We start from the raw sequence: 13,457 nt of genomic DNA on the forward strand, positions 1-13,457 counted from the left end.
TTCACTGATGCCTGAACGTCCAATAATTAAGCCAGAGCAAGTGGATTAAGCTGCAGAATTCGAACGCGATGAGGCCGGGTAATTACACTGGAACATCTGCCATCTACTGGGCACGGCCGCTGAATTCTTTAACAAGGCGGTTCGGTAGTTAACTACCGGTCCGGTCGTTGGTAGTCCCTCCGACCAGATGTAAACATTCTAATTTGCTTTCAGACATCGTTGTGGATAGACGTGATCTTCACTGCTCTCTACCCGATTGTTTATTGCTCTTTTCTTTTCAGTCCTGGTGGGACTTTTCCTTGTTTTTTTTATTGTGATTATTTGTTGTGATAGTGAGTTTGTGAAATAGATCATGCAAACCCATGAATTGCAACAGCCTGTGTCCTCTGCCCCCAGCTGGTGCTGCCTTAGGGTGGAGGGTAGGAGGTGCAGCAAAATCCATGCCTCAATAGAAATTGATCCTTATGCCCTTTGCTCATCATGCCGGGGGCAAGAGTGTAATCTGGATGACGTGTACGGGGTGTTCCGTTTGGTCTGCGACGCAGTGAGGGAAGTTTACCAGGAGGAGGAAATATATCAGGAAGACTTAAGTCTGTGACCGGAGGTAAGACACCTCCCACCACACCTACTGTACCTAATCTTACCTCTTCCTTCCTCTCTCCCGGCAATCGTCTCATACTTGCTATCACTCCTTCGGGGGAGACTTCCACTTCTTCTGCTCCTTCTGACAAGTCGGAGAGGGAAGAAGAAGGGGTGGGATCACTTCCTATGGGGCCTTCCCTTGCTTTGAAGGTTCACCTTTGGAATGAGGGTGACCCCCCAATTAACCTGACTTTTGCTTCTGCAGGTGATGTGTCAGGCTTAGAACAAGTGTGAACTTTCTTGGGTCTAGCTGGCTCGCCATCAATCCAGGCTTTGCCATCACACCTTAATAGAGGTGCCAGCAGTGCAGTAACGCATGCAGTCATCACGTCCACCATCACCACAGCTGCCCCAGCTACTACATGCCTCCTAACCTGGTCTGGTCTTATCACCTGATGAACATGTCTTCTACGGTAGTAATGGGGACCAGACCACACCTACCAGCTTACCAGTTGCCAGCTCCTGTCTCTGCAATGCCTCCCCCTCCTGGTTTTTGTGTGGCACTACTGTCTGTCCCAGGGGTTACCACCCCTCTGTCTACCCTGGTCGTGACAGAGATGACACCTCCTGGCATTTGTGCTGTTGTTCTGGCCTCTGTACCTGCACCTGTTCCTGCTCCCATCCCTCGATCTGCCCATGTACCAGCTCCTGACAACTCTACTGCGGAAGCTGTAGAAGAGAAAGGTGAAGAAAAAGAAGAGATCCAAGAGGGTGTCGTCGCCTTCAGCTTCGCCTTCATCCTCATCATCATCGTTGTCATCTGCCGCAGCCTCACCTCCCCCTGCGAAGGCTTCACGGCCTAAGAAGGGGAAGGTAGCTTCTCCGCCCCCGAAGAAGTCTCGCTTCGGGACTTCTACAGGTATGCCTCCTTTCGGGGAGGAAGCACTTGGCTCTCTTGTTCGCTCTCCTGCTTCTTCAGAAGTGGGTACCAAGATGCTTTCCCCAGTGACCAGGGTCTTGGCAGCCTCTGGAGCTCAAACCAAGGTTCTTTCTCCAGCTTCTGCTCCTAAGGGCGCTGCTCGAGGGACAGGGACTGTGTCAAAGTCTTGTTCGCAAGCGTCTCTGATTGTACGACCACCTGAAGGAGGATGTACATCCACAGCCAAGGAAAGGGAGTCTTCTCTTCCCTATGGCAGTGGTACAGGGAGAGAGCAGGGACCGAGCCGTGGTTCTGACCCACCTGTGAAGACCAAGCTTGGTTCTTCTGCAGGGGCCAGTGTCGATGTCACTTTTCCTCAAAGCAAGACATCTGGCAAAACTAAAAGGAGGTTTTGACATCAAAGAGGGCTGGGATGCTTCATGAGGATGATGCATGTTTTTGCCAGGCTGTTAGCAACGTTGCTGGTGGACACAGCTCTGATAGTCATGACACTGCTAGCTATGTCACTGCTAGCCACGTTGCTGCTGGTAGCGGCACTCCTGCAGCAAGGTGAGAACCTCTGCATTCACCTCTGGAAAGCGTTTTGCCAAGGCGATCGCATTCTCCTAGACCCATGTCCTTGTCATCACCACGGATTGACACAAGGATGCGGCTCATTCCCTCCGAAAGTGACGCTGTTAGAAGGAATGAGAGCATCCAATCTTCTTCTCCTATTCTCTCTACTCAGATTACACCGGGCGGGGCGAGGCAAATAGTAGGAATCCTTTGGAGGGCTCTCCTCGTGATTCACTGTCGCGGGCCTAGTTCCTGTAAGGGTTTTAGGGCCCCACCAGACATACGCAAGCGTTGTTTGGAAGGACCTAGGCGGTCTGGTGAGGTTTAACCTCAGGATAATTGATTGGGAGGACTGGTCGCTCGAAGGACTCGAAGGTCCTGTACCCAGAGACTCAGACACCCCCGAGATTCAGAGGACTTTTGCAGAGATTGTAGCACTGATACGTCAGCATAACAATCGGGGAAGCGACCATGGACTCCTTTTCTGGAGAATGCTCGTCTTGTCATGAAGCCTTTAGAGGACCCAAGAAGTAACCCAAGGTCTCGAAAAGGCTGCTGTTGTTGGGCCTTTACCGATAAAACGGGTAGACGTGGACCTGGTTTGTTTGGGTCCCGGTCTGTCGCTGCAGCACCTGACGAGCAAGTGTGTATCTCTCTTTCAGCAGGAAAGGAGCAATGCTGGAGGCTGATGCAGTGGCAGCTCTTCAGGCAGTCTCCTGGCTAGACCTGTGGTCCTTCACAGTGTCTAGAGTCGCTGCTTCCTCTGGGGCCATCATCCTGGGGGAAGACTTGGCTTTCAGGAGACTGTGCCAGTTGGGGTATTTCCTACCAGGCCCACCAGACAGCAAACCTGTGGGCAAACCTAGTGCTCAAGAGATGTGACGCTGTCCTCTCTCAAGTTACAAAGTTCCTTGGCCCTGAGTTGGTACTGACTTTATGCAACAGACTGCTGCTGGGTTCCACCTCTCTCCTCATCAGAGAACAGGTGGATGCTGTGGTAGACAAGCGCAGGGATGACGACAAATACCAGCTTGTCCATCAGGGAGGTCTTCGTGTTCCACTGCGGCTAGACCTTCAAGTCTAGCTAGCACCTCCTCTGCCCTGAAGAAGACGAACACTTCTAAGGGAAACCGAAGAACTACCCAGCCTTCTTCCTCTTTGGAGAGAGTGATGTCACGCCCCTATCAGCCCTCCTTGCCTTCAGGATGGGGGAATAAGGGTAAGAAGAAGAAGGGAAAATGCTAGGGTTGGCATTCCCCTCCAGCTGCTGCCACTGGTGGGGGGTGCCTGTCGAGCTATTAGGCAACTTGGCAGTGACATGGAGCAGAGACCTGGATTGTGGACTTCTTTCGGGAGGGATATCTACTCCCCTTCGAGTCTCTGCCACCCCTCACCAGCCACCTGGTCTGGCTACCTTCATACATAATAGGGTTGCTGATGCACCAGGCCATAGTGGAAGAAGTCAAGATGCTGAGCAAGGACGCTGTAGAAGTCGTGTCAGACTGGTCCCCAGGATTCTACAGCAGAGTCTTTCTCGTAGAGAAGACCTCGGGGGGATGGAGACTGGTCATAGACCTTTCTTCCCTGAACCGATTCGTTCACCAGACTCGGTTCAAGATGAAGACAACACGAACAGTGCTTTCCTCTATCAGGGAGAACAACTTCATGCTTACGGTGGGCTTGAAGGATGTGCATTTCTAGATACCCATCCACAAATCCTCCCGCAAGTACCTCCGTCTCGTCCTCAGGTAGACGGTCCACCAATTCAGGACATTCTGTTTCGGGCTCTCGACCACTCCCCAGGTGTTCATAAGAGTGTTCAACCTGGTCTCAGCTTGGGCACATTTACACGGGATATGTCTTTTGAGGTATCTCGATGATTGGTGGTCCTGGCGCTGATCACTCCAAATCTTCGGGTGATTCTGGTGGCACCCAAATGGACTCAGGCCATTTGGTATCATGACCTTCTGGCTCTTGTCTCATAAGTCATAATCTTTAATTTTTTCCATTTTGGTTATGGTTTTATAATTCATTCTTGGCCTTAAATTACCGCAACTCAGATCCATTGCTCTTGAAAGGAACCACAAAGTTAATGATATATATATATATATATTATAGTATATATATATATATATATGTATATATATATATACAGTGGTCCCCCTGTATTTATGGGGGAGGTATACTCCTTAAACGCCGAGCCACTAATTCCCAAAGTGTCTCTCGTATGCCGGCGGCGTTCAGGAGTTAGCGCCGAAGCGGAAAAAAAGTTTTTTTTCAAAAAATCACAGCACTGTTAGTTTTTAAGATTAAGAGTTCATTTTTGGTTCCTTTTTTGGTCATTGCCTGAAGTTTAGTATGCACACATCAGAAATGAAAAAAATATCATTATCATATATAAATATTGGAATATATGAAAGCACAAAAGTAATTTTCATATATAATTGTATACAAATCACGCTGTGAGCAAAACGGTTAAAGCTAATGAGTTAATTTTTTTCGTTGTATTGTACACTAAATTGCGATGATTTTGGTATATAACATGTTGTAAAACGATCAAAGCAACACAGAGAAAATATTATCACAAAATGATGCATGAATTTGTAACATGCGGATGTAAAAAAAGTTTTTTTCAAAAATTCACCATAAATCGAAATGTTGTGCTAGAGACTTCCCGTTTGTTGCAAAATGAAGGTAATTGATTGAATATTACTAGAATGTATGAGTTTTAGCTTACAATTGCAGTTTCGACCATTTCGGTTGAGTTAAAGTTGACTGAAGGTCAAGTTTTTTTTATTTATCGTGATTTATATGAAAACATTTCAAAACTGATAAAAGCTACTACCATGAGTTATTTTTGTTTGTATTCTACATGAAATTGCACACATTTTCATGGATAACACTTTATGTAGGGCCCAATATAAAATTGGTGCGAAAATTACGACAAGGTGACTCAAGCATTTCTGAGATTTTCGGCCGAGTTACCGCACGCGGAGGGAAGGAAAAAGTTTTTTTTCAAAAATTCACTATAAATCGAAATATTGTGCTAAAGACTTCCCATCTGTTGCAAAATGAAGGTAAATGATTGAATATCACTAGAATGTTAGATTTTTTGCTTACCAAAAAATACCAATCCGAGGTAGAGCGTATTAGATATTAAAGGACACTGTAGCTCGATATATGTATATGAATCACGGAAATGTGATAGGACTTATATATATATATATATATATATATATATATATATATATATATATATATATATATATATATATATATATATATATATTATATTTTTTAAATTTTGGTACAAATACGTAACTAAAAGGAATGCAGGTGAAAACTTTTTTTTTTGCAGAAAACGAAATAATATACAAAGCATCATTAAATACAGATATATAAAAACTTGTAATAAATATAAAACTAAATATAAAATCAATGCAGAATACTCACTCGTAATCCTGACTCTTCGTTCTATTCTTGTTTTCTCCCTCCTCCATTGAAGAGTCTTGCATTTTTTTCCTCTCGACATGATGAGGTACAGGTGGAGGAGGGAGATGCGCGCCCTTACTGCCTACGGGCCGCACTTCGGCGGTCCGCTGCACCCTCCAGTGTCCCTTGGGTTGGCGCATTCCAATATATGACCTCAGTGTGGTATTTGTGGTCACACTCTCCGTACTTGCAGCAAAGTGCTACCTGGCAGGTGTGACAGATGTACCGGGTGTCTCTTCTTATGCCATTCATATGGCACACCCGGCACTGTTTCTGCCTGCGCCCTTCCAGGAGCTCCAGTGTGTGATCCCCTGGCTGCAGCCGACACACAGGGTCCACTATCCAACGGGAAGTCGGAATCTGAGAGCGGGCAACATCATCTGGGGCGGCGGCAGCAGGGGCGTCGGCAGCAGGGCAGCGGCAGCAAGGGCGGCGGCAGCAGCGGCAGCAGCAGGACGACCGGTGATGGAAGGCCACTCTCATCGGGATTGAAGTTTATGAGGGCATTCCCGGCCACCTCGAGAAACTGGATGTGGGACAACCTCCGGGGGTCGGAATTGTACCCACAGTAGAGGATGTAGGCATTCTGGATGGCCAACTGAAGGATGTATTTGAGGAGCTTCTGTGTCCACCTCCTGGTTCTCCAGGCGAAGGGATAATACTGGATGAGTTGATCAGAGAGATCAACTCCTCCCATGTGCCTGTTGTAGTGCCCAGTGACAGTAGGCCGCTGGACACGAAACTCCTCATACGTAACTCAGCCCTGCCGACGTGTCTTCTTCCGCTGCACGATCTCTTCTTGGATGGGCTCATGACTCGTCGTAATCATGGGCACGAGTCGGATCCCCTTCCAACAGATGACGAAGACATCTCCCTTCTGCTGCCACTCTGTTTCTCCTCTTGCCAGATGTTGCTGCTGGCTAGCAAACCTCTTGAAGATATCTGGGGCCCTGCACACCAACCGAAGGGTACCACTGACGTGCACACCTGCTTCATACAGTTCCTGGGCCAGGGATACCGAGTTATAATAATTATCCATAAACAGGTGGCATCCCTGGTTACGGAAACGATCCACAAGACCGAAGACAGTGTCTCGCAGTGTGGAGAAGACCCTGGAATACACTGAGAAGTCCACAACGTATCCATTGTTGGACTCCGTAATAAAAAATAATTTTACACCATATTCCTTTGGCTTCTTGGGGTTGTACACTTTTATACTGAGACGTCCTTTGTAAGGCATCATCCCCTCATCAGGAACCACGAGAAATTGGCGCTGTTCACGAATGTACTCTAACGCTGGGCAGACAAAGATGAGGCAGTCGGGGTTATTCCGGGGTATGGCCCTTCAATTGAAGGCATTGAAATACCTGTCCAACACCAGGAAACTATCACGGGCCATAATGCCAGGCACATTCGGCATACTGAAAAAAAAATTCTGCCTCCAATATTGCCTGACGTCGGCAGCAGGCATCATTCCAAAAAATATGTGGAGCCCCAAAATGCGCCATGTCCGTGAGGTTGCAGCGCCGCCAGCGATACGACAACGTCGTCCGCAGTTCGTCACGGCAGTACTGAGCGTAATCCGTCGTCTCTGCGACGAGGTATTCCAGCAATTCCCGTGTCAGGAACAGCTGAATGAACCCCAGTGCAGTGAAAGGAACAGGTACAGTGAGTCCAGGTGCTGCCGTGAATGGGTGCATGTTAGATGAGGTGGGGTCCTCCAACCACCCCTCATCACTTTCGGACGAACAGCCTTCACCTAGGCTGGCGTGATGTTGCGACCGTCTACGGGCCTGTGCGCACGCAGGCGCACGTGCTCGGGCATGGCTTCGCACTCTCAACCCACTGGCCCATCTCCCTCGCTTTCACCCTCGCTCTCTGTTTTGTCCCCAACAACAAAAGTCAGCGACTCCTCCTCCTCCTCAGACTCTCCCTCATATGCACTAAAACCACTAAATTCGATCTCACTTTCAGGCTGTGGCTCCCGTACAGACATTGGGGCCAAATATTCATCATCACTTACATTGGGCATGATGTCCTTGTCACTAGATGACCAACTGCCATCAAAATGAGGACTTTTGAGCTGCTCTCGATCGAGCTCCAACATGTACTTATCAATGTCCTTTTGTTGGAGGCCTCCCAAATGTTTAGGAATGCCCCTCAGGACACCCCGATGCTTCCTGGGGGTCGTAAAAGGCACACGATGTGGTCCTTGGACACTTTCGGCCACACGAAGCCGCACAACATGGCGTTGGAAAGCTGGGTCACCTTGGGTGCTTGGTCCCTCTCCAGCATCCAAGTCCAAAACTCGCCTCACACAATCACTACCGACAGGCAATACTCGCCTTTCACGCTCCTGACGACATTGGGACATCTCTGTGAACGTCCTGTTATGTCACAAATACTTTAACACTCGCAAAAGTTCTGCAAAACACGAATGCGGCAAGAGATCGCTCTCCGACAACGCGTCGCTGATGCTTGCTGGCGCGAGAAGAAAGCAATTCACGCATGCGTGCCTGGGTAACGCTTGTAAACAAAACAACGGCTTGATCCGTGAACTCCCAGAATCCCTCAAGGTGCGTGATTTAAAATTTTTCTCAAACTAGGCCTATAACTATTTTTCCGCGAATATTTAAAAAAACTTTTTGCAGTCGACGTATTGTACGTCAATTAAGCACCCGACATACAATTTTAGTCGACGTATAATACGTCCAGTAGGCGTTTAAGGGATACTAGACCTCGCGAATAGTTGGAACCCCTATACAAACGCTGAAAATAGCCTGTTTTGTAGTTAAAACTCAAGAAAAACCCACTAAAAATGTTTGTACTTAGTTTTTTTTAATAGTTTTATCACAAAAAGTGCATTTTATGATGAAATTGATTAAAAAACAGGAATTTCTGGATATTTCCCGTAGAAAAATACTGTGAATAGGCAAATTTTCTGCGAATAATGGGGGGAAATGTTCCCGAGAGAAATCCGCGAATGAAAATATATTAATTCCGAGGTAGAGAGAATTAGAAATTAAAGGACATTTGTAGTTCGATATTTGTATATGAATTACGGTAATGTGATATGACTGATATAATGACTACGTGCGGGCAAAAGCACTACTACGCTACTGAGGACGAGATGGGCTTGTGCAGTCTCCAAAAACAAAAAATACCTGTGCGCGACAGGTATTTCAGTTGGGAGGCGGCATGAACTTATATCTCTTGCGGTGGCGTAGTGGTTTTAGGCTTCACTGCCAGTCCTCGGATTGAGAGTTCGCTGGTTCGAGCCTGGCGATCGCCCATCCTATTATCGCTTAATAAAATTCCCCCTCGGTTAAACATATATGAAAATATATTAATTCCGAGGTAGAGAGAATTAGATATTAAAGGACATTTGTAGTTCGATATTTGTATATGAATCACGGTAATGTGATATGACTGATATATATATATATATATATATATATATATATATATATATATATATATATATATATATATATGTGTGTGTGTGTGTGTGTGTGTGTGTGTGTGTGTGTGTATGTATTTGTGTGTGAATTTTTATCACATCACCATGATTCCTATACATATGTATGGTTAAAGTTTAGATGGGTCAGGCATTGTTCATTTATCCAGTAGTCCGTCACTATTATTAATTATTATTATTGTTATGATAAACAAGAGTAGTTATGGCAACACTGGGGTAGATTTCTCTGTAGTTGCATTTTCTTCTTACTCTTTTAGGGATGTGCAAAGGATAAATTTGATAAGAATGTGAATTATCAGAAGAACTCTATTTCTTCTAAAATGCTCATGATTAACTGATATTGGTATTAATGTCTTTTGCAGTATGGTGTTTATTGCACTGGAGTTGTGGGATTAGTGATTTGTCTTCGTAGCGTGCGGGCGGTAAGTTGACATCATTCCATGTTACCTAAAGTAGTGTAGAATAAATATGTCCATAGAGATTTTTTAGTATTTTAGTCAGTGTTGCTTTGGAGTTCTTTTACTTGACTATTCTCCAAGGTGCCATTTTTCATCCAAAATTATTTTTTTTTACCAAATCCATTTTTTCTTCTGTGCTGTTGTGAAGTTTTCTATATTCTGTGTTGAGTCCCTTGCCAATTATAGCTCAAGCTTTTATGTTTGTATTTTTAGCAAAGTTTTAGGATATTATATTAACAAAATGCGTGAAAAATAACATGCAAAAGAATAAAGCTTTTATGCACACAAACTGGGCAAATTACGAAGATTTCTACTGGCAACTGAACAGAATATTAAGCATTCACTCTCTGCAACACAGGGCAAAGCATTCTGTACAAAGTGATTCATGACATTTATCAAAAGTGATTCATGACATTGGTTTCTTGAACGAGGTTTCAGCAGTTTCGTTGATGGATCAGTGATGGTGCGTGGCTCCTTTCTTCCTCGAGTCGCACTCCGTACCATCACTGAACTCTCAGTCAAGTGGTAACTTTTCACCTTCCCTTAAGAGATTTTTCAAACTTTCCAGCCAACCAATTGTGGTGATCTGCCCTTCCTATATAGATAATGTAATTGCACAAAACATTTGATTGAGGAACATCATCTTTTACTTTTATATCCCTTGGCTAACTCTGTACCATTAATGTTTTTCCACCTCAGACACACTTGTCTCAAATAATCTTATCAATATCTGCGTTGTGTGATGAAGATTTTGTTTCTTTTGTATATGCACCTAGTAGGTACCTGCCGTTTTCTATGTTGCAGTTTGAGACTAGATGATGTCTTTCATTTACGGTAATATTCTGGAACTTTATTTGGATGAGTTACTTTGGTTTAGATGCTTATTATTCAGAATTTTGTTTAGTAATATGTCAACAGTTCTCATACATGCTGGTACACAATAGGCTGCACCTCACTACAGAGAATTAGAACATGACGTAATTTTCAATATACATGTAGTACTACATAGTAGGTAGTGCTTCCACTCATTGAAATGAATTTTCCTGGAAATAACAGCCAAAATGTCCTTAAATTTCCCTGAAAGCCATTTCATTTTCCTTGATTTCATCCTTGATCAATGTTACTCGTCTGATTAGGCTTAAATACAGCTGCACAGAATGCTGACTAATTTCCAACACTATTTAGAGAGATGAAATGTCACATAACATGGGGACATGTCCATTGAAAAGCATCGTCGGTTAAGCCTTTATTCTGTCTATATAGCTATAGAGGCCACATCTCTGATCAGGTTCAAGTGCAAACTGTTCAGTAATCAGAATCAACCACAATCTTGTATCGGTGTAAAATACATACGCTCACACATCTCCAGTCTCGAACATGAGGCAAAGCCTGTAACGCACAGGATGTAAATTTTTTACAAACAAAACCTCTAGAACAGGATATTAGAGTAAATAATAATGATATTGATAATATAATCATAATAATCTGTAAATAGAATTGTGAGGTCTGAGTAATATGAGGAGAGCGAGCAAACTAACTTTATTCGGCAGGCTGTACATAAGGCGGTGTGCCGATGGAAGTGTAGTGTCCATCATGCACGCACGAACAACATAAACAAAAAGGGACAGAGCCCCCACTTTGAATGTGTTTCTTCACAGACGAAAATACATGAATGATTTTACTTAGAGGGAACGGATTCCTGACATACATACATCAAAAGAAAGGGCTTAAAATGCTCTACATTTTAGTTCCTGGAAGAAAAGGGAGGACATATGGATATACAGATTTTTACAATGGAAGGGCGAACATTCACCCGAATGTCGTCCTTACAAATACTCCCCCCCAAGACAATGATTATATAGAATCGTTGGATGACTAACAGAATCTTGCGGGGAGCTGAAGGAGTCCTCATGTTCGTGATTCCCTCGGTTGAAGGGCGTCGTGTGTGTCCTCGTCATCTTGAGGGCCGGAAAGCAAGATGCTGCCCCTGGTAGTGGGTCTGGAGGGTTCGACTGCTTTCCTTGGGCGGCACCTCGACGACGTTTAGGGGCACTGACAGGAACCAGCCGCATCGGGGTTTTGCGAAGGCCTTCAGCAGGGTTGTCCTCGTCGCGGATGATGGCGGACCTCATCAAGGGCAGGCGTGCAGCATCGTTCCTCATGAAAACGAACCTGCAGGAGTCCAGGGCTCACGGGCGGAACTCCTTCGTCCTGTTGACATACGTCTCTCGACAGGGAACGAACTTCTGGGCGGCAGCATGCAACTTAGCCAGGGGAATATCAGGATCATCGGTGTCGGCGGGGAAGAATTCACCTGGCACTGTCAGGGTCTCCCCGTATACCTCTGCTGGGGAAGGGTTGCCATTGGCTCTTGGGGCGGTACGGAGACCGAGGAGGACCCTTCCAATCTGGGCCTTGGCAGTGTGCTATTAAGGAATCCTTGAGGGAGCAGTGGACCCTTTCCACCATGTTGTTGGCTGCAGGATTGTAGGACGTTGTGGTGTGGTGCTTGCTCATCAGGCGTGCCAGGGAAGACAAGAGGTCTGATGTGAAGCCAGGTCCTCGGTCCATCGTGACGTTGTCAGGCACTCCGAAGCGGCTGATCCAGCTGGTCAGGAGGGCTTCGGCACAGGCGTCTTCAGTGGTTTATGACATTGGGGTGGCCTTGGGCCACGTGGTAGACCGGTTGGTCACTGTCTAGCACCATCAGATGGAGGAAGAGGCCCGACGACATCGACGTCAATGTGTCCGAATCTTCACCTGGGCTGGGGAAAAGAGCATATCCCCGATTTGGTGTGCCTTCCTGTCTTGCTACTCTGGCATGCGATGCAGTTTCTTGTCCACTCCTGAGCGCCCTTCCTGATGTTGTGCCAGACAAACTTCTCCATCAGGAGCTTGGTTGTCGTGCAGGGCAACAGATACGAGAGGCCGTGAATGATGTGGAATGCCTGTTTCCTGCGGGAGGCGGGTATCAGGGGACGAGGGCGTCCCTGTGCTGGTATCACAGAGGAGCATTGTTCTGGAAGGGCCGAAGGGGATGTCCTCCCAGCGAAGGGCGGTGATGGCGGTCCTGTAGGCTGGTACTTTTGGGTTGGAAGCTTGTTCACATGCTAGGTCTTTGTAGTCAATGCCGAGGTGAAGGGAGTTGATCTCGACTCTCGAGAGGGCGTGGGCTACAGGATTTCTTCTGCCGGGGACGTACTCGATGGAGCACCCGAACTCAGAGACAGCCGCAAGATGACGTTGCTGCCTCACAGACCAGGCATCGCCCACCTTGATGAAGGCGTGGACCAGCAGCTGGTGGTCCGTTCTTATGGTGAAGGGGACGCCCTCCAGGAGATATTTGAAGTGGCGGATGGCTTGGTAGACAGCAAGGAGCTTGCGGTCGAATGTGCTGTAGCGAATCTCGGCGGGTTTGAGCTTCTTGCTGAAGAAGGCTAGCACTGTGGGGACTGTTGACCAGCTGTTCCAGAACGGCGCCGCACACGATGTTGCTGGCATCGGTGATGAGCATCAGGGGTTCATTGGGGTCCTGGTGAGCCAGGGTGGTGACCTTGGTGAGGGAAGACTTGGTTCAGGCGAAGGTGAGCTGCTGGTCTTCTCCCCATGTCAGCTTCTTAGGTTTGCTGTTCAGGACCTTGGTCAAAGGGCACATGGTGTGGGCGATGTCCGGGATGAACCTTCGGTAATAATTCACCATCCTGATGAATTCTTGGAGGGCCTTGACAGTCATCGGTGTCAGGAACTTCTCCACTGCGGCCACCTTTGACACCATGGGACGAACTCCTTCTGCTGTAATTTCGTGGCCGGGAAAATCCACCTTCTCAGCGCCAAAGGTGCATTTGTCAAAACGGACAAGTCCGTTCTCCTGTAAGCGCTTGAGGATGGCCCGGACATGATTCAGGTGCTCCTCCGGGATGCTGTCCATGAGGCATTGAAAGGTGGCCCCAGC

The 13,457-nt window shown here is 46.5% G+C and overlaps 1 protein-coding gene across 3 annotated transcripts in view; it reads left to right on the top strand.

The window, feature by feature from the left end:
* The window catches only part of LOC135221494 (uncharacterized), an 83,911-nt gene that overhangs the window by 12,594 nt on the left and 57,860 nt on the right, over positions 1-13,457 (top strand). For all 3 annotated transcript variants that reach the window (XM_064259235.1, XM_064259239.1, XM_064259245.1), the window contains exon 2: positions 9,410-9,469. In XM_064259235.1, coding sequence (XP_064115305.1) covers positions 9,410-9,469 — 60 coding nt within the window. The remainder of the gene's footprint in view (positions 1-9,409; positions 9,470-13,457) is intronic.

Source organism: Macrobrachium nipponense, chromosome 20 (genome assembly GCF_015104395.2).
Source record: "Macrobrachium nipponense isolate FS-2020 chromosome 20, ASM1510439v2, whole genome shotgun sequence".
NCBI lineage: Eukaryota > Metazoa > Arthropoda > Malacostraca > Decapoda > Palaemonidae > Macrobrachium > Macrobrachium nipponense.